The sequence below is a fragment of the Eucalyptus grandis genome, chromosome 6 (genome assembly GCF_016545825.1).
Source record: "Eucalyptus grandis isolate ANBG69807.140 chromosome 6, ASM1654582v1, whole genome shotgun sequence".
Lineage (NCBI taxonomy): Eukaryota > Viridiplantae > Streptophyta > Magnoliopsida > Myrtales > Myrtaceae > Eucalyptus > Eucalyptus grandis.
The window spans coordinates 44,327,931-44,349,017 of NC_052617.1; the positions used below are offsets into that span (position 1 = coordinate 44,327,931).

The 21,087-nt window shown below is 40.6% G+C and overlaps 2 protein-coding genes across 3 annotated transcripts; both read left to right on the plus strand.

The window, feature by feature from the left end:
- Positions 1-644: 644 nt before the first annotated feature.
- LOC104450162 (myosin-2) lies at positions 645-11,815 on the plus strand. Of its 2 annotated transcripts, XM_010064606.3 has the most exons (25): positions 645-1,063; positions 1,199-2,136; positions 2,581-2,682; positions 2,789-2,932; positions 3,015-3,165; positions 3,260-3,287; positions 3,490-3,661; positions 3,829-3,892; positions 4,028-4,041; positions 4,122-4,206; positions 4,398-4,501; positions 4,621-4,759; positions 5,942-6,060; positions 6,181-6,333; positions 6,423-6,512; positions 7,071-7,148; positions 7,464-7,622; positions 8,230-8,430; positions 8,758-8,963; positions 9,104-9,239; positions 9,874-10,003; positions 10,162-10,278; positions 10,350-10,465; positions 10,610-10,843; positions 10,988-11,513. In XM_010064606.3, exons 2-25 carry the CDS (start codon positions 1,672-1,674, stop codon positions 11,447-11,449), a joined length of 3,669 nt encoding a protein of 1,222 aa, XP_010062908.2. In that variant the 5' UTR covers positions 645-1,063; positions 1,199-1,671; the 3' UTR covers positions 11,450-11,513. The 2 variants fall into 2 exon arrangements, with proteins under 2 accessions (XP_010062908.2, XP_010062907.2); XM_010064605.3 differs by having other exon boundaries at positions 645-2,136; positions 10,988-11,815.
- Positions 11,816-12,841: 1,026 nt separating this feature from the next.
- On the plus strand, positions 12,842-17,998 carry LOC104450163. The gene is made up of 7 exons (XM_010064607.3): positions 12,842-12,985; positions 13,710-13,774; positions 13,874-13,903; positions 14,003-14,843; positions 15,165-15,416; positions 15,819-15,914; positions 17,433-17,998. The coding sequence occupies exons 1-6, from the start codon at positions 12,944-12,946 to the stop codon at positions 15,891-15,893; spliced, it is 1,305 nt and encodes a 434-aa protein (XP_010062909.2). The 5' UTR covers positions 12,842-12,943; the 3' UTR covers positions 15,894-15,914; positions 17,433-17,998.
- The last annotated feature ends 3,089 nt before the right edge of the window (positions 17,999-21,087 follow it).

Sequence of the window (21,087 nt, forward strand, 5' to 3'; positions counted from 1 at the left end):
ATATTTGAGCTCATGTTGTCTTTCACCATAGAACAAGTTTTAAAGGTTGGGTAATTTTGCGAAAAAATTAATAATGTAAAAAAAACTTATTTAAAATATTCATTTTCATCACTCAAAAGAATTAACTGTATGAACTGCTTTCGCTTTTATATCAATAATATCACATATCTAAATATTTGTCATTGACAGTGGAAATATTTTTCTCACATGGTCAAATCTGCGAATATGGACAGTGTTTATGGAGTGATTATCTTTCTATCTAAATTTTTATGAGAAGCCGATCCTCGTGGCGTCAAAGAAGTATCTGTCCTTTAAGGAAATAAAAAGGAAACGTGGAGGGCATTAACGCAATTGAGCCTGCAAGAATTTTGTATTCTCGCCATAATAATAATAATAATAAGAATAAGAATATCGAGAAACTAAAGAAAACTAGTACCTTTCCATATATTTGAAATTTCCCCACCAAACATGCATCTGAGCTGATGGAGAGGACCCAAGTGTCAGAACTCGCTCTTTCCTTATCTATCCTTCCATCTCCTGTCTTTTTCTTTTTTTCTTTTTAAATTTATTATTTATTATTTATTATTATTTATTTTTTTCTTTCTCTCTCTGTGGAAGCGCTTTTGATGCACCTTCATCATCTCGTGGTTTGCCACATCCACATGCCACCACCCTCCTCCGTCTCCATCTTCCATCTTCTTCTTCTTCTTCTTCTTCTTCTTCTTTACTTCGACCTCCTCCTCTCCTCCGCCGTCACCGTCACCTCCGTCTCGTCGGATCCGCGCGGCTGAAGGAATAACCGCGCCCGCACGATACGAGTGCGGAACGCCGCCGCGGCCGCCGCCCGCCCGCGACGCGTTTGAGATTTCCTTCGACGGAAGGCAAAAGAAAAAGCGAGGGCACAAAATCGAAGCTTCAAGCAACCGAGGCGGACGGACGCGAACCTCGACCTTCTCCTCCTCGTGGAAGTAAAGCTCCGCGTCTCCGCATTTCGCGCTCACCGGAAGAGGAAATATCTAGAAGGAGCCGAAGCGACGGTTTCCCCCTTTTTTTTTTTTGAGGGGTGCTTTTTTATCTCCCTTCTTTCTTTTCTTAAAATTCTTTTTTTCCGTTTTTTTTTCTCGTTCGAAATTGTTTTTTGGGCTATTAATCCGTCGTGCTCGCAACGACCTCAGCCTCCTCCTCCGTCCCTCTGCAGACTCGACCTCGCAACTCGCGCTCTTCAGTTACGAAAAGGAAAGAAGCATTCTTTGCGGAGCTCCTCGCTTTTTTTTGTTTTTTGTTTTTTTTTCTTTGGCGAATGCTCGGCCGGAGTTTTGGCTGCTTTTCTCTCCCGTGCAGCTCCCTTGAAATCTCAGCTTTCATTCTCTTGGAGCTCTAGACGCTCGGATTCAGGGGGCTCGAAATCGAGTCGAGGCGGGTTTCCGGGAGGTGCTTGAATTTAGGGTTTTCCTCGACGAGCTTCGTAGAGTGTCGGGTCGTGATTGTTTTTCGCGAGACTGAGGACAAGTCGTGGGTTGGGAGAACGTCCGTGATGACTTTGTGGGAGGAATCTGGTTAATGTTGCATGAGGGTTGGCTGGTGTTGCTCTCGGGAAGCTAGAGGAGAGGCCTTGCGGAGGACTGCCCGTCGGAGGTATTTTCAGGGTTGAACAGAGGTTGTGCTTCCGAGATGATGCTATCCGCATCGCCGACTTCAGTGGCGCGGAGCTCGCTGGAGGAGATGCTCGATTCGCTCCGCCGTCGCGACGAGGTCGAGAAGCCCAAGGATTTGCCACCGGCATTGCCTGCTCGGCCCTCTTCGAGGGCCCGGCTGCCATCGGCGAGGCGGTCTTTGCCGGTGAACTTCACTGTCGGCACTGCTACTTTGCAGGAGTGCGCATCGAACCAGGCAAATATTGGAAAGGAAGATGCAAAGAGAAAAGAGAAAGATTTTATTCCCAATAGAAGCAGTTTTGGGAGCAAGAAGATTAAGAAAGATCAGAACTTGGATTCGCCGTACACAGCAGTTGCGGAACGAGAGGAGAAAAATGACGAAGTCAGCCATTCTCATGGCGGTATTACCTCTCAGTCAGGCGCGCCTCCGAAATTGTGCGAGTCAGAGTGGGGTGATAACATCGGTTATTTCATCAAAAAGGTAATTTTTATGGTCTGATTTATATTTTCTGCTTTTGAGTTGGTCTGGTGTCACTGGGTATGACTGGGTTGAGTTTTAAGTTTTCATTGCCTATGCGTTCCTTGGTGCCTAAAATTGTCTGCTTTGTAGCAGACCAGAATAAATAAGAGCGTTCAATTGTTGCCCTGTCAGCAGATGTAAGTTTTGTTGGTGATAGTTACGGAATGGAAGGACCAGGTAAAATAGAGTTTATGCTGTAATGGGCATGTGTTCCATGACTGCTTAACCCGCTTGTCATATAAAAACTCTAATATCTATCTACGCCATAGTGACTCCCTTTTCCTCATAGGCTTAAGTATCTGAAGCTGATCCCATTTGTATAGATCTGCTGTTTATGCGTATCATGGGCATGTGCATTTTTCGTATTTGTGTAATACATTTTGATCTGGTTGCGTGATGTCTCAGAAACTTAGAGTGTGGTGCCGACTGGTCAGTGGGCAGTGGGATTTGGGAACAATACTTTCGACATCAGGGGAAGAAGCTGTTATTTCACTCCCAAATGGAAATGTGAGTTCTCAAGCTCCTCCGTCCTGCCTTAGGTTTATAAGACAAATATTTTTTTGGCACCAGAGTCAATTTCTGTAAATGCACTGACCTGCTGTAATTTGCATAGGTTGTTAAAGTGTCTACAGGAGAACTTCTGCCAGCAAACCCGGATATCCTTAAGGGTGTTGATGATCTGATCCAGCTTAGTTATTTGAATGAGCCCTCGGTTCTTCACAATCTTCAGACCAGATTTTCTCGTGATTTGGTTTATGTGAGTACAAATTTCTTGAGCATTGGTGCAGAGTGAGGATTCTTCTGTAGCTTCTATTCATTCATGTTGTTTCGTTGTTTAGAGTAAAGCAGGGCCTGTCTTGATTGCAATCAATCCCTTTAAAGAGGTACAACTTTATGGGAACAGTTTCATGACGGCATACAAACGGAAGACTGTGGAGAGTCCTCATGTGTATGCCATGGCAGACACTGCTTATAATGAAATGATGAGAGGTTATGTCAGCTTTACTGTTGCGTTTTGTTCTTATTAATCTCAGTCTTTGGTGGGGTAGAAGTTATATATTTACGGCGAAGCTCTATTTTGCAGACGAAGTAAATCAATCAATCATCATAAGGTGCGTTTGATATCTTCTTCTTCTTCTTCTTCTTCTTCTTCTTTTAAATTTTATTATTATTATTATTATTATTATTATTATTTTGTATTCTGTTTTATGTGGGGTACCCCTTAATGGATTTGCTCTTGTTTTGCACTCTTTTAGTTTGATGAAATCAACTTGAGATGACTAGTTGACTGTAATAAATTTTTTTACCTTGCAGCGGGGAAAGTGGAGCTGGGAAGACAGAAACGGCAAAGATTGCAATGCAATATTTGGCTGCTCTTGGAGGTGTCTCTGGTCTTGGAATAGAAGATGAGGTCCTTCATACCAATGTTATACTTGAAGCATTTGGAAATGCAAAAACTTCTAGAAATGGAAACTCTAGCAGATTTGTATGCCTCCCTTCTCTTCTCTTCATTATGCAAATTCATATGTTCTGCGCAATCAGTCTTTTACCATCATCATGACATGATATTTCTCTAGAGCTTTATACTTCCTTATGCACTTCAAGATTGTGATTTTTGAGAAAGTTGTTGATTTGATTAGTGGGTTCTTTCAGGGGAAGTTTATTGAGATTCAATTTAGCAAACCGGGAAAGATTTGCGGTGCTAAAATCCAAACATGTAAGCATTTTAAATTGATTGAAGCCAGTCGATGAACTTCTAGTCAGCTGATTAAACTGTTGGAACTGACCTACTGGCCTGTTGTAATGTCATGTACTGTCCATTGCCAATTCTCAATCATTAATTGCGGAACAGTTTTACTAGAAAAGGTAATTTTTTCTGCAATTTGTCAACTTTTAATAATCATGGTTATATGCCACTTCTGAAGTTAAAGCTTCATATTGTGCAGTCCAGGGTAGTTCAGGTGGCAAATGGAGAAAGGTCTTACCATATATTTTATGAACTTTGTGCTGGCGCTTCTCCATCTCTTAAAGGTGCAAGATACTCCTCCTAAGTTAAGCTGAATATGCCTTTATAGCTGTGATAGATTTAATCCACCAAAGTTAAAAACCAATTTTATTAGCTTTGCATATCTGTCGTGACTACATTGCTGAGAACAACAGTGCCGTCATTTATCGTTTCATTGTTTTTAACTTAATGCTTTTGGTTCGTCTATTATATGCAGAGAAGTTGAATTTAAAAGTGGCCTCTGAATACAATTATCTTAAGCAGAGCAACTGCTTGACAATTGATGGCGTTGATGACGCTAAAAAGTTTCAGATGCTTCTGGTAATGTTTCTTTTCTGCATTCACTTGTTGTCAGGTGACTCCCCCACTTTCCAGTTTACTTATGCCTCATTGAGGTCCTATTGATGGTTGCATCTTTCTTCTTTTTGCCGTATGTCCAGGAAGCTCTAGAGATGGTTCGGATACCTAGACAAGATCAGGAGCATGCTTTTGCAATACTTGCTGCAGTACTATGGCTAGGAAACATATCGTTTCGGGTTACTAGCCATGAAAATCATGTGGAGGTTGTAGTTGACGAAGGTAACTTTTACATGCTTACTTTTGGAAGCCAGAAATATTATGATTTTATACTAAAGATATTAGAGATATGCTAGTATTCATTGTTTGTCACATACTATTAATTCCTTGTTTCTTCGCATGGAGGTGTGAATGAAAGGAAATAAAGCCATCTCCTTTTTCGCCATTTTTTACTATTCCAATTCCTGTGGGCATGCTTTAGTGCCTTGCATCTAGTTATTTGCTTTACTTCTATATCTGGAGATTACGTTAGGGGCATAGTGAAAGAAAGTCAATGGAGACAGACATCATTTGCGGAGAAAGTTAATAGGGTGCTCAGCTAAGCAGGTGATCTATGCAGCAAAATTAAGTTTGGAAAGATTGGAGATGAATGGTTGAGAGTAGTTAGGTGTCGGGGAGGCTTGCTGTGCCTGTGTTGAGGATCACAAGTATATTGAAGAGATTTTACCTCCTCCAAGTGTGTGATATTTTCTAAGAACTTATAGCATGCCCTACTTGGGTAGGACATAGATTATGAAGAAGGGTGACTTCTTAAGACCATTATAATCTCCATGTTCCCTATTTAACAGACCTACTTGCATTTTGAAGGGGAGGGGTTGTCTTTGGAGGTTCTGTAATCTTCAGTAGGTTCTGAATTTCTTCACTCTTTTGTTGTGATCCTTTCAACTTTCGTCTTCTTCCCATTTCCAGCATCATTAAATTCCATCAGCCAATTTTTTGTTGCCTGTTGTCACAAGAAGTGAAGACATAGCAACAATCGGTAATAGGAGAACTGATGTACATAAATCCCAAGGACAGATAATATGCAGAAAGAGAATTATAGTAGGGAACTAATGAAGTTGTCTCCCATTTGCAACTGCTAAAAGTAGCCATAGAGGAATTAGGATTGTCAGTTCTTTTGCAATGAAAAGATGCGGATTGTCATGCCCACTGGTTAATATCCTAAAGGTACGTGGACAGTGAACCAGTCTGGAATACCTACCTTGCACCTTTTTTCTTTGCTTCTGTTCGATTTATCATTGAAAGTGAACTACAACCCTTTCCCTCTTTATTGCATTTACCTCGGTTGCTTTACTTAATTAAGATTGCTTGCTTTACAGCCATTATGTATCCTTTAGAAGCTGAATATATTAACATGCAATTTGAAAACAGTGTTCACTGATTCTATGTATTTCTTCTTAATAGCTGTCACCACTACTGCTGGCTTGCTGGGTTGTAGTGTTGATGATCTTGCATTAGCACTATCTGTTCGTAGAATTAAAGCGGGCAAAGATAGTATCTCTAAGAAGTTGACTTTGCAGCAGGTCTGTCGCTGAGATTGTTTTAGATTCAACTTTACATCTGCAGTTTCATCTAACTTTGCTTCTTGAACAATTATTTTTGTAATTGCTTTTGGGAGTTATGACCTTAATTTTGTATTTCAGGCAACTGACACAAGAGATGCATTGGCAAAGTTCCTGTATTCAAGCTTGTTTGACTGGCTTGTAGAACAAATAAACAAGTCACTTGAAGCAGGCAAACCATGTGCAGGAAGGTCCATAAATATCCTTGATATATATGGGTTCGAGTCATTTCAGGTATGTATTAATTTGCTATGAAGATTTCAGATAATTTTTGGAGTGCATCATAATTTTGTGTCTAATTCCTGACAATCTGTGTTTTGCAGAAGAACAGCTTTGAGCAATTCTGCATAAATTATGCAAATGAGAGGTTGCAACAACATTTCAATCGGCATCTGTTAAAACTGGAGCAGGAAGTGAGCATCTAACATGGACCGTGTCTTTTATGAGCAAAAAAAAAAACGTGGATCATGTCTTTAGTTTTGTCTAGTATATATATGATGGTGACTGTGCATTTACATACTTTGCTAAGTGGTTGCTTTAGATGCAATGAGCATATCATCTTCTCCAGGAGTCCAGATATCGTTAGCGTCATTGTAGCTTTAAGAAGGAATAGAGGGATATTCCTTTTTGTTGTTATTGCTCCTTTCTGAAGTAAGAGGATTGAGATGGATTTAGTTGACGAACCACGATAGATAAAACACTTGCATTATTGTGGCTTCTGCCTCCTAGATTATGCAAATTAAGACTCTGGACTTTTAGGTGAAATCCATTGGTGTATTTTATCTTGGCCGCCCTTATTTATATTCTTCTGATCCCTGAACCTAAGGCCCTAGGTTTATGTGTTTATTTTGTAACTGGAAAAGTGCTTATCTAGATTGTGGCAAAACCTTTCCATTTGGTACTTCGTTTTTTTCTTTTTTTGGGGGTTTTGATCAGTTTTGGAAACTTATTGCTATATTCTGTGTGTCCAGGAATATGAGCTGGATGGTGTTGACTGGACTAAAGTAGATTTTGAAGACAATGAGGATTGCTTGACCCTAATTGAAAAGGTACTCTGGTTTAAGCTTTTCTTTATTTTTAATTTCTTTCTTTGAAACGTGTATTATGATAATAATGTTGGAGCAGCAGATTGTTGGCTTGATATTTAGATCAAAGGAGACACATTCTCTTTATTGCTTTTACAAGATTGATTGTTCATTTGATAGATAATGTTACTTTTTGATGTATAGCAATATTTTGTTCATCTTATTTTTCACGGATCAACTTTTATGCTGTGACTCATCACTTTGGGTCTCTATGTACTGTGATAAAGTTTTTTATAAAGTTGAAGCAGTCAATTGTTATTTGTATGCCAACTTTTGCAGAAACCTTTGGGGGTGCTCTCTCTGTTGGATGAGGAATCAAACTTTCCCAAGGCCACTGATTTGACATTTGCCAATAAGCTTAAGCAGCATTTGACTTCTAATCCTTGCTTTAAAGGAGAAAGAGGCGGGGCTTTTGGCATTCGTCACTACGCTGGAGAGGTTTGTCTTTTACTCTCCTTTTCTTTCCTATAGCAAATGTCTTGCTCTCAGTCTTGCTTATTGGGATATGAATTAGAAGCCACCTTAAAATTTCTTGATGATTTCTGCCTTTTCCCCTCTTGGATTTGAGCTAGTATAAGCAAACGCTACGTGAACAGTTCAAACTCAACAAGCACTTAGAATTCTTAGGTTTTTTGTGCTAAAATCTTGTACTTGGAAAGTTTGGTACTGTTTAGTTGTCAGTCAGGCCGTGGTCCAGGTCCAGTCTAAGTATGTAACGCATGAGCTACTTTTCTTAAACCATTGTTTTTTCTCATTTATTTTCGTGATATTTTGCAACATCACCTGTTATTGCATTTTGAAAGTTCCATAGGTTTTAAAGATGTTTAAATGAGATAGTTTCTAGTCTTAAATGCAGTTTTTTTCTCTCTTTCCCTCGTTTTTTGGTGTCTCATCACTGCTGATTTGACCATAATAAGCAACTCGAATTAATCCTCCAGAAAAGTAATCTTCCCTTGCGGGCTTGTTAGTTTCACTCCATATATGTAACTAAGCAGGAATGCTTGAATTACCACATGGCTTATATTGACATGGGATGTTTTGTCAGGTTCAATATGATACAAGTGGCTTTTTGGAGAAGAACAGGGATCCTCTTCCTTCTGATTCTGTTGAACTGCTCTCATCTTGCAGTTGCCAATTGCCTCACTTATTTGCCTCGAGAGTACTTGAGCAGTCGACAAAATCAGCAAGTCCATTAAATCACGGTGCAATGGAGTCTCAGAAGCAAAGTGTTGGTACAAAATTTAAGGTAAGTAAACTGTTGTACAGACACATGTATCCTGATCCAGTGATATAAAGATCATGGGAAGCTATAACCTAGTGATATGCGTACGTGCATGTAAAGTTAGAGTCGGCCATTTCTATTACTTTTGAGGGAAGGAAAATCCTTCCTGTTCTCTGTATTAATTATCTGGGTCTATGCTATCTGAGGGTGTCCTTTTCTTCTCTCTTAGATTTACATAGATGTGAATTTCAGGTGTGCTAGTATAATTAATACTAATAACTGCCTAATTTTGAGGCGTTTGACGGGCTCTTTGATGGATTGATTCTAATCAAGAGTTTTTTTCCTTTGTAGGGTCAGGTTTTCAAACTGATGCATCAATTGGAAAGGACGAAACCTCATTTTATCCGTTGCATAAAGCCAAATAATAAGCAGGTTCCTGGTCTTTATGAGAAGGACCTTGTCTTGCAACAGCTCAGATGTTGTGGAGTCCTTGAAGTTGTCAGGATATCCAGAGCTGGATATCCCACTCGAATGACTCATCAAGAGTTCGCAGAAAGGTAAACCTTCTAATTTCTTTCTTTTTCTTTGTGAGAAGGACCCTGTCTTGCAACAGTTCAGCTGTTGACTTCTCCCTTTTTGTTTCCTTTTTATTCAGAGAACCTTGAGTAATTTACCTGGTCTGTGGCTTTTGTTTTAGGTACGGGTTTCTGCTTTTGGACACTAGTGTATCGAGGGATCCCTTGAGCGTATCTGTTGCTGTCTTACAACAATTTAATGTCCTTCCGGAAATGTACCAAGTTGGTTACACAAAACTGTATCTGCGAACAGGGCAGGTTAGTTCTGAAGTAAGCCTGGAATGTTTTTTTGTTATGTTAGTCCACTGCATCTAATTGTGAGAGATGATCCTTCTACAAGATTTCCATAAAAAGGTGTAAGTGAGAATTGAATTCCAAAAGAGATCTTCTATCTCTATCTTCGTTGGTTGTTGCTTATTCTTGACTGCACAAAGAAGCAATGGCAGTTTAGCATTGTAGTTATTGGACATTTTGGGTGGGATTTGTGTTTTTAGTCTGGTGTATGTCCATTTTAGAAATTAAAAGCCTAAAGAAATGGGCAAAAGTGGGGAGCGATCCTTTTCTTAAGTCCTGTTTTTGTTTTTCCTGAAAATGGAGGCTGTCAACTTAACTGATTGTTGTTTCTTCCCACCTGATACATGTTAGTTTAATAGTCACCAAAAAATAATTTAGGAATGGCATCATTCCACGCAGTATGTCGTCATGATCTTTGAGGTACTAAGTTGTTTATATCATTCTTCTGTAAAAATAAAAGCTGCTCATAGAATTTTTTTTTTCTTTTCCTTTTTTTTTGACTCTTAACTTGTTGAGCTCCAGTTTACCAATGACTGTTCTTTTCTTCGTGTTGATATTTTCTCTTCTTGACTTGATGTTAAGTTCTTGTGACTCACAGATTGCCACATTGGAGGGCAGGAGGAAACGAATTCTGCAAGGCATAGTTGGGGTTCAAAAATGTTTCCGTCGTCATCTAGCTCGTCATCAGTTCTATGAACTCAAGAATGGAGTGACTACTTTGCAATCATGTATGCTCGCTTGTTTATGTAATTTTCAAACATAATGCCAATATGTTGATGGTTGCATTGGGTTCTTTACAGCCTTACAGGCGACAATTTGGCTTTCAAATTGCTTGAGTTGACTCTCTCTCTCTCTCTCTCTCTCTCATGGAGCTTTTTTTTTGCAGTTGTTCGTGGTGAAGTTACTCGAAAAGAATATGGTACCTTGCGGGATAGCTGTTTAGACGGTGCTTCCATGTTAGGGACCGATGAGGAACAGAGGGCAATCGTAGGTTTACAGTCTGGTAAGTCTATGCTTTTGACGATTAAATGCGAGGTCAGATTATTTGTCGCCTGACATTAAATTGTCTTACAGTAATCCGTGGGTGGTTGGTTCGAAGAAAGTTCAATGATTCGCTCAAGATGAAAAGGTCAAGTCTGCAGACCTTGAAGTCTACATATAAGTCAGGCAGGAGATTTTCTGGAGTGAAGGTACTTTAAGCATTATCTCTAACGGAAAGAAAATGATGCTAGCTGACTGAGAGAGTGCATATGATTTTGAAGATTCCTTGCAGGTGAAAGTTACTGAATTCTAATTGCATCTACGCTGAACTTAAGGGTACTTCTTCTTGGCAGGACAAGCCACAAAAGCGTGAGGAGAAGCCTCAAAAGCAGACTGAGGTCATGCCTGCAGTGTTGGCAGAGCTTCAGAAACGGGCTCTAAAGGCAGAGGCAATGCTGAAGCAGAAGGAAGAGGAAAATGCTGCACTGAGGGAGGAACTACAGCAGTTTGAGACTAAATGGTCTGAATACGAGTTGAGGATGAAATCAATGGAGGAAACATGGCAGAAACAGATGGCGTCATTGCAAGTGAGTATTGATGCTTTCGGGGGATTTTAGTTAAACTTCTATAAAGAGTCGATCATCTGCGAGTAAACTCCTGCTTAGGGTGTATCTCAATCTTGATGTTTGAAATGCTCACATTTCTTAAGAGGGTTGCATGATATGGTGCAGATGAGTCTAGCAGCTGCCAGGAAGAGTCTTATGACGGATGATAATGGAGGTCAACCCAAAAGACCCGATGTTGCCTTATCGCCTCGGGATTATGATTCCGAGGATACCACATCCATGGGCTCTCGAACTCCTGGTGGAAGCATGCCTGTGAAATTCTCTAATGCTGTTACAGATGGCAGAGCGGGGAGGGACACTAATGGAACCCTGAATGCTGTCAGTGATCTTATGAAGGAGTTTGAGATCCGGAAACAGACATTCGATGATGATGCCAGATCACTCGTTGAGGTCAGGTCTGAGTTGGCTTCCAATGCTAGTCCTGATGAAGAACTTAGAAAACTGAAAGTTCGGTTTGAGTCTTGGAAGAAAGAATACAAAGTGAGGCTACGAGAGACTAAAGTGAGGCTACGGAAACGTGGGCACTTAGATGCTGACAAAGGTCGTCGAAAATGGTGGGGAAGATGAGATGGGGATGCTAGGATCTATGTTGTAATTTTGTTCGAAGTGATTCTCTGGTGGTCTGCATACGGCCAAGCTGGAATTCGAGAACTTGGAGAGGGGCTGAGTGGCTCCCCCGGTTTCAGCGGCGGGGGACACCTAGATTAGATTTAGTCGCGTCAGCTCCGTGAAGAGATGTGTATCAAATCTGCCAATTTTGTCACTTGGTAGTGTTGTTGAATGTGTATAGCCAGAAACCAGTATGTAGGGACTCGAGACTTTTTAAAGCTTTTCCGTTTACCCCCTTTGAAGTTGTATATTCTCCAATCTGTTAATCTGTACTGTGTATTCCATCACATGAATTAGAAAATGTTCATACAGCTTTTCATTAAATTCTTGTCCTATTTCTTTTGACCTCATTCAACCTCAGTTCTAACTTCTAAGCAGTGCAGTGATTCATCCCACCTCTTGTCCTCCGCCATTTATCCTGCTACTCTTGAATTATCATGTGAAAAAGGGTTTGACATTAATGAGAAAAGGAAGCTCCCCCGAATCTTTAAGAACTAGTTTTCCCTTAGGCCCGTTCGTGCTTCTCTTTTTAGTACCTTGTCATATTTTGCTGGGAGGATTGCATTTGGCCCCCCAAGTTCTTGGGATTGTGTTAAGTTGCCCTCTGACACGTCAATTCTTGCAATTCGCCCCCCAACCTGAAATTTTTAACAATATGCCCCTCAGCATTCTCTAGCTAAATTTTTCTTACGTGTCTTGATTGTACCTTATCTACATATGTCAGTTCAAAAATAAGGAGTATTTATGTTTAAGAATTGCATCGATATGCAGTATTGACTCCGGTCAAATTCTCTCATAAACCCGAGTCACATGCTCCTACGTGTAATATATTTCTCAATTATTTTCTCACTTTTTTTATTTGTATATACTTATATAACGAACTTGTCTTCTATAATTAGGCATAGGGTAGGTATTGCAATTGATTTTTAATCCCTCCAAGGCTCATTGAGAAAAATTAAAATGTCCGAGGCAATTTGCTACAACAACTAAAAACTCAGAGCCAACTAGGGTCAATTCATAATGAAGTTTGGTCTGAATAAACGTTTCTTTGTCAAACATCTCTAAATAAAAACCCATGGTCTCCTTGTCGGTTTCGTGCGGTATAAACTTGATGTGTATGGATAATTTTTTTTTTTTATTTTTTAATTTGCTTTGTGCTATCTTGAGAAAAAAAAAGAAGAAGAAAGGTTTTTTTGGACTTTTCAGCAAGCTTGAACAAACTGGGCCAATCTTTAAAAAAAGAAAATAACAAAAAGGAGAAAAGGGGAGCAAGCAAAAGCTTTGATCTGTACTGGAAAAAGTTCGAAATCGAAGGCTTAACGTTCCTTAGCTCCATCCGACGTCGTCTCGTCCGTTCGCGACCCTCACCGTCAAAACCTCGTCCAGCGAAAGCAAAGCAGCCATTGCTTTCTGCGTCTTGCGCATTTTTCAAAAGCTTTCGAAGCGAAGCAAATGAACCGTCGCGGTGTCAGCAGCGATCACTGGTCTTTCCTGGTAACGCTGTCCTTCGCCCCGTCCCTTCTTCGATGCTTGCTCCCTGCATTGCTAGCTCGTTAGATCGGTACTTATGGTTCGTTCGTTTCCTCGCTTCGTCTCGCGCGCGCGGCGACGGCCGGTCGTCGTTTGGTTTCGTTCGGCGATGGTGCCGTGGCGTGGAGCGATTCGGGATTGGCCATTCGGGAATCGATTGTGCTGGGCTTGGGCTCCGATCGATTCCGTAGTTTCGGATGACACGGTTGACCGCATTTTGGTAGCTGAGATTATTATGCATGGGTAGCGTCGTCTGTGCTGTGGCTCGTGTAGCTCGTTTTGAAGATACGGTTTTTGGCTTCTGCGTTTGGGTTGCTTTGATGGTGGCCGGTCTCGTTTGAATGATGGCTTTCGACTGATAATGAACCATTCCGGGAGTTTTGACTCCCGGCTGCTTATGGCATTTCGCCGTGATCGGTATGGCTTGGAACAGAAGAGATGTCTTGTAGCCAAGAATTTAAATAAATAAATAAATAAATATGTTTTGCCGTAAGAGCCGTTGGAACTAGAGTAATCCAAGTCAAATTAGGAATTTCTGTGTATGTATGTCTCTCCTGATTTGGTCCACCCAGCTAGCAATTTGGTGGTAAAGGGGTTGGATACTGGATAGCCTGCATACATTCTGCTGTTTGAGATGATTGGTATCATCGGGTTTGTGACTCACAGGCCTCTTTTTACTTTTCTGCAGGAGGAAATTGAGGCACCCATGTGGGTGGATCTCACGTTAGAAGTTGGCAATAATGAACAAGAAAGGTGATTAGTGCAACATCAGTCCTGATGTTAAAGATTAGAGTGCTTCTGTTATATACGAGATCCAGGTTCTGGCTAGTAAAACTTCTTTTGCTGTTGCAGGGCTGACGAATGGTTCAGTGAAAGTCACCTGTAAGATCATCTGTTCATCTATAGTTTCATTCCGTTAAAGTTCTGCGATCGGAAATATTTTTGTTGTTTAAATTTTGTGTAATCGAATAATCTGTTCAGGTTCCACCAATGTTCCTCTCGCCAATTAAAATCTACTTTCTCTCATCTTTCTGAGGAAAATGGGAGCTCAGACTTTTACCTTCACGGATCCTTTTCACCGAAGCTTCCGTCCTCAGTGTCCAAATCAAGAGGTAAAGACTACAGGGGCAAGAAATGGGAGCGCCATAAGACTGATCCTTCAGTTCATCAGAGTCATCCGGTAAAAGTTCTAAGTGCAACATCTTCATGTTCCGAACAGTGTTCCTATCTGCAAAGCCAACCAAATTCGAGGTTGGTTAATTTGAGAGGACCCTCTGGCTTGAAGAATTTGATAACAGAAAGGATTTTTGCCAGAAATGGCAGCAGGCTTTCCTCAAAAACCACACTTCCTGGCTCTACATCAAACAACACGACTCGAGCAAAGCAGAAAAGTGGCATTTCATTTGAGAGCCATCGGCAACAAGAAAAAAAGGTTCTTCATGTTTCAGGGCAAGCTTTTGGTAATTCAACTGGGCAATCTTCAATTATTAGAACGGGCATCAGGAAAAGTTGTGTTACAAGACAAGCATCAAGGGTGGAGATTAATAGCAATACGGGTCATAGAAGTGGTCATAAATCTTCTAATAAGTCCAGTGTGGGTTCATCTTCATACCCCTTTTCTGATGCTAATTGCTTGACATCTAGTCCAATTGAGGACAGGGAGATTACTCCAGATAGCAGACACCCAGCGAGGATATCTCAAGCACTTTTGAATAAAAAAGAGAGCGTGATCTCTGGTGTCTCAAGTACTATACCTAATACATCTAGGAGGGGTAAAAGCCACCTTGCAAAACCAGGCTGCTCAGAAGTAGCAAAACCTAAGGTGAGTAACTTTACAAAAATTGCTATGTAACATTCTCTGATTTTTCTTTCTCTTCAAGGAAGCATCATTCTTATGTAGATAAATTTAAAATGGTCTGGTGAGCTAAATATTGGTGCCTTTTCCAAATCTCTGCAGATACTTGGCCTTTTCAGATTACTGTTTTTCCTCAATCTTCTCTCCAGCATCAATATTACCTGTCTCTCACTGCTGGCTAGACTTAGCTTATGTGTAGTTCGAATATTGATCTATCTTTCGGCGTTCATATTTCGTATTGTTCATCTGTTGCTTTTGGTGCAATAAACTGACTTGGAGGTATTATAGGTACAGCATCAAAATTGTAGTTCAAAGGCTTCACTGGCTCTTCGAGTTAATGCAACAAACTCTTTCGCCAATGAAAAGCCTAAGGAAATGCCAAAGGTTTCAAGGCTCAATATAGCTGTTTCCAAAGAAAAAGAAAATTTAAGGAGGAGGTTGCTTGAGAGTCAGACTAATGGCAACATGGGCAGGTTTCAGAAAGTGGTAACACAGAACGTGTTACAAAAGGGTGATCGAAGAGTATTAGTTGGTTCGAAGGTATATCACGTTGACAATTTTGTTCCTCTCATGTTAGTTTTTTGAGAATTATCTCCTGATGAGTAAGTCTGCATCCTTCTGAATACATTATTCTGTTAGTGTCCATCTTTCAATTTGACCATATTACCATAGAATGAGGAGGTGCATTGCTCATTAACCCGTAATTTTTCTGTCTGTTGCTTTGCTTTTACGGCATTGAAATAGTGGCCCAAATATAATCTTGTTATTTGCAAATGAATGCACGCTTCCATTGAGACAGTAAACATGCAAAGGTTGAAGAGACTATGATGCATATGATATGTTCCATAACACTTGCAGTTGCTCGTCTTTCAGATATTCTAGCCCTGATCTTTTTTTTTTATCCTTTATGTCATTTGGCATGTGGTTTCTCAAATTCTGCAGCTTGGTAATGTCCGTGGAATTGAAGGAAAAGCTATCAAGAATGTTTCTCAGAAGGGTCTACTTTCGATGAGATGATGGCACCTGAAGTCATTTTTGGTAATCTGGCCCTTTCTCTGTTTCTTGACTGGGCATTATCTTTTATAATTTTGTCCCTTCGTGGGCCAACCAGTTAAAACTCTTCATACAACCATTGTCTTGTGTCACCAGCCTCTCTGGCTAATCCAAAATATATTGCCTTTCCTTAGAAAACCTGGTTCTTTTGCACCACCGTATCATGGTGAACTAATGATTTAGTTTTTGAACTGCTCCTATTATTTAGGAGGCTGAGTGATCATAAGTGAAGCTTGTCTTGGTAGGACCAATTCTACCCCCAGCTTCTAAGGCAGACGTGATACGAACATTGACGTGCAAATTCACACTTTGTTCCCCTTTCTGAATGTCTGGATTTGTAAAAGCCCGGTGCCTGATGGACTTGAGCATAGATCAGGCCCAATGTTTACATCAAAATGAGCTACAAGTTTCTTCTTCCACTTTGCTTCTTTCTGGCAATAGTCTTTCATTGCTTTTCCAAGTTCTAGCGACTCAGTGAGTCCATTTTATGGTGTCCCGAAATGCATCCAACCACAACAATTCGTTTCTTTTTGGGGCCATGTCCAGATTCTTTGACGCAAGTGGTTTTGGAGTGGTATTATTAATTCTTGGATTGTAGTTCACAGCGTGTATCATATGTATCACTGAGTACCTCTTATCTCCATAATAGAATACCTATGGTGATAGCAGGAAATTGCTTTAAGTAGACTATCTAGCTAGACTCCTAGATTGCCATTTTCCCTCCTGTTTGGACTGCATTCATTAACTTAGTAAATTGCCCGGACTATACAAAACATGCTTTTCCAAGTTCGGGGGTCCTGAAATGCATCCGACCATAATAATCACTTTTTTGTGGGGGCATGTCCAGATTCTTTGATGCAAGTGGTTTTTGAGTGGTATTTTTAATTCTTGAATTGAAGTTCACAGTTTGTTTCATATGCATCACTGAGTACCTCTTATCTCAATAATAGAATACCTATGGTGATAAGCAGGAAATTGCTTTAAGTAGACTATATAGCTAGACTCCTAGATCGCCATTTTCCCTTCTTTTTGGACTATATTCATTAACTTAGCCAATTGCCCTGGCATCTTTTTTTAATCAACTACGAGTTTAGGACTAGAGAAAAGAGCATTCTAGTGGGAACGTGAAGCATGTTTGTTTCTTTCCTCCCATTGTTTGGCTTTCTCGTGGCAGCTTCCCCATAACAGTGTGATTGGCAACCACTAACCAGTCCTGCAAACATTACCACCTTTAGTACCAAAATAACTTTGGACCACACGCCACTTTTTGGCAATTCTATTTCTTCATAGATTTGAAGAAAGATTTCACTTTGCTGTTTGGTTGAGCAGAAAATGAATCCAAAAGAAAGGTTATGTGATCATACAGAAATAAGATTCTTGGTAGGACATGTTTTCTTCCCACACACGTGAAGATCGACAACTCTCGTAGTGCGAGATTGGAGAAAGGGCTTGACGATACCACAAGTTGAGGGAATGATTCATTTTTTTTTTTTTTTTTTCCAGGAATTACCAATGGAGAGGCAGCCAAAAGATCAGTGGGCTATGTACAACAGTAGAAATTCCAAGCCAGCCCTCTTGTGTGGTCCTGCATGCTATAATTCCTTTTCCGGCGATCCTATTGTACATGGTATCTTTAGAGTTCAGATCCTCGGAGCCACATTCATTGGGGCAACAGCACATCAGAATAATCATCGTTGGATTACAGGCTTTGCACATTCATTTGACCACAGTGAGACAGCAATGGCGTCATTTGTCCTGTGTATTGTTTGTTTCGGGGGCCAATGCTGACCGATATCGACTCTACAATAGCATCTCGTGATCAAATCATCGATCAAGTCAGTCATTGTTGATCCTTCTCTAGCCACTACATGTGGGCAATCAGACCAGTACCACTCTAAGAAACGAAAAATACTGAATTCATTATGACGAAATCTATGCATGAAGCATGGAATTAGGTTTCGCTGTTTAGGAAATTACATCAACTTCATATATCTTTATTTTTGGAATTCTTGCGAAGAGGAAAAGAGAAAAGGAGAATATCTATAACAAGAAATGGGGCATCACAAGAACTGTAACGAAATGAATGATTTCATCGCAATTTGCTGATGCTGATAATTCTCGTTAGGACCGCCAGATTCATACATGCGACATGTGGAATAGATCTCGTTCAGGAAAGAAGCCCAATAATGTTGAAGCAGCGAAAGGACATCGTCTTCCCTCGGTGGCTCCTAACCCTAAACAGCTGACATTTCGCCTTGTGAATTTGTGGATGTGAAGAAAGATGATGCGGAAGGAAGACGGTTCACTCATTGTTTTATCGGTTCATGTGACATTCGATTCGTTTGGCGACTCCACCCAAATGTAAAAAGCCAGTCGAGAATGACGATACGTATCCCGGCATTTCCATAAGGGCGCTCCACAGAAAAAAGGACGTACCGGGACGTACGTAAAAAATGATTGCAGCCCGAAACACCATTTCTTCAGCACTCACAGCAGCTGTCCATTGACTCGAGAGCTCGAGCTAACGAGTTAAGGAAAACCGCATCGATGGATCAAGTGTATAGATCGCCAGCGTTAACTAGCTACGGAAACGGATCTCTAGAGGTCGTGTTCGTGTATGTAGACCACGTATGTTTCTTCGACACCAGGAAGTAAATCGTGCCAGGCCAGTATAGGTTTCCCCTTTTTCCGGATGATTGGGTCGTCATCCTGTATAACTTCATCGGGGACCATTGCTTTTACGCAGTCTTGTACCATGAATCTTTTTCACATGGGGGGGGAGGGGCTTTCTGGTACTTTCGGCCTGGGGAGTCCGGAGGGTCCATTAAAGAGTTGTCAAGGCCCCCTTCTCGATGATGGATCACAGTTGTAAATGAAAAAAGAAAAAAAAAAAAAAGAGAACCAAAGAAATTCTCTCGAGAAGGATAGAGAGATTTGCGTTTCCACGTTGTCTTTGAAGGTCCGAAAGAACGATTCAGCCGTGAAAAGACAAAGCCTTCTGAACCTTGTACCTTTGGTAGGCCAAACGCGGGGGGTTGTTTCGCTTGCTCGCGGCTTGGATTTAGCCTCTTAATTGCTTGAAGATGAGATATTAAGCTCAGCCTCTCTCGCGCTCTTTGTTGTTTTTCCCCGTCGAGCTTCGTTGGGACCAGCCCCCACATTTTTCGTGTCGGGTCTCAAACTGTACAAACTCGGTCACATATGGCTACTCACCAACTCTTTTTTAGCGTCTTTCGCCATCTCCGTACACCAATAATTCCGGATTCTTGCACTTTATTTGAAGGTTTATTTAGTAGGGGAGCGAAAGTATAGCAGTAGGTATCTCCATTATACGGACGACTTGTCAAGATGGAGCTAATGGAAAAAAAGAAAAACCCATCTCTCACTATTACTTCACGAGCAGCGGCGATCGTCCAATGGAATCGGGCGACGTTTCGGCACCGACGCAGCTCAATCAAAATAGGATTTTGTCCAGAAAACAACTGCCACAGGATGCCAGCGTGAGGTGTAAGGACTCCGTGTCCTTATGTGCGCTCTCTTCCTTCGTTTGCATGTTCTCGCTCTGATCACATCCCACCCCCAACGAACGGTACGCAGTCGTGTATGCAGCATTAATTGCAAAGCCGATATAAACGACAAGCCGCGATTAATGCGATCGGCCAAGATCGAGGTCGATGTCGTGTCTGTGTGTGTGTGTGGGATGCGTTGCGTATGGGACAGATGTTGTGTTTCGAGTGGCAAAAGAGAGCCCAGAGGTCACAGTCGAAAGAGGGGACGGGGAAAGAAAGGAGATTGATGAGGATTGAGAAAAAAAGGGTTGGCGTCGTTGATGGAACCGATCCATCATTGATGAACAAACCAACAAAAGGAACGAAGCTGCATGGAACCTGTGTCTTTCGAACTTATTTGGGAATCATGCCTCTTCCCACGTCCCTTTCCCTCTCTCTCTCTCTCTCTCTCTCTCAATTTCATAATTGTGGGAACATGACTTTTGATCGTGAGGGCTTAATGGTTTTTAATTAAATCAATTAATTGAATACTCAAGATTTGAAGAGAATAATGACAATCAAGTTCCGAATTCACCATCACTGGAACTTAGATGTTTCGAATGACATGCGACAAATGATTATATATTTCGCATAGGAGCCACACCGGGTTTTCGATGCCTGAATTTCACTTATAACATGTCAAGATCCGATTGGAGCTTCTTCTAAAAAAAATCTCAAGTCCTCAATTGACCTATATAACATTTTAAGTACTCAATTGACGGCCGGCCAAAACCTTAAATCTCTTTCGTGCACACTTATCTCATTTTTAGCGAAAATCAAACATTCGAAAAATGCCATAACCATGCAAGCATGACGGTTTTTCAAATTGTGCTTCACTAAAGTAGTGAGTTACATCAGTACGTAATGAGAATTGAATTGTGCTTTCCTCCATTCTTAATCTTCATAAGGCTGCCAATTGGTGGGTTGTGGATATTAAGATAAACTTAATTGACAATTAAAGTTTTAAAGATAAAAGAGTGTTTAAAACTATAACAAAAATTAAGAGAGCGACTTTATATGTTAGTATTCTTTTGTCATTTGTTGAATGTTTTTTTTCCTTTTCCTAAACCTATGTAATATTAAAGTAAATGTCAAATTTAAAATGCTAAAAGAAAAAAAGGAGTGACAAAATAGGAAATAAAAGTAACTCCAAACAAAGTAAAGCTAATCTTTTGCACAAAAAGAATTAAGGCTAAACACAGTTGATTAGACATATGTATATTATAATAACGAAATATTATATCGACTCATTCTATATGTGATGTGGTTATTAAGACTGCATAGGATACAATAGATGCATCGGAACGTGTGATTGGCGAAATTGGTATCGATATGAGCTTACCCTGCTTCTTGATATGTTGTTAAACCAGCATGACAAAAACTAGTTTAGTAGATAGCTATTCAATATCATTATAAACAGTCGTACATAGGCCTGCCTTTCGTACGTGCTATGCAGAACACCTATGCAGTTTCGTGATTTACATTGCGGTGGGCAATCGAGCATGTTCCTGATTGACTATGAAGCCTGAGCGGGAAACATCTAGTTGAAAGTTATTTCTCTGTCATCAACCTTTTGAATAATCTCTCTTCACCATGAGAGAATTCAGTCA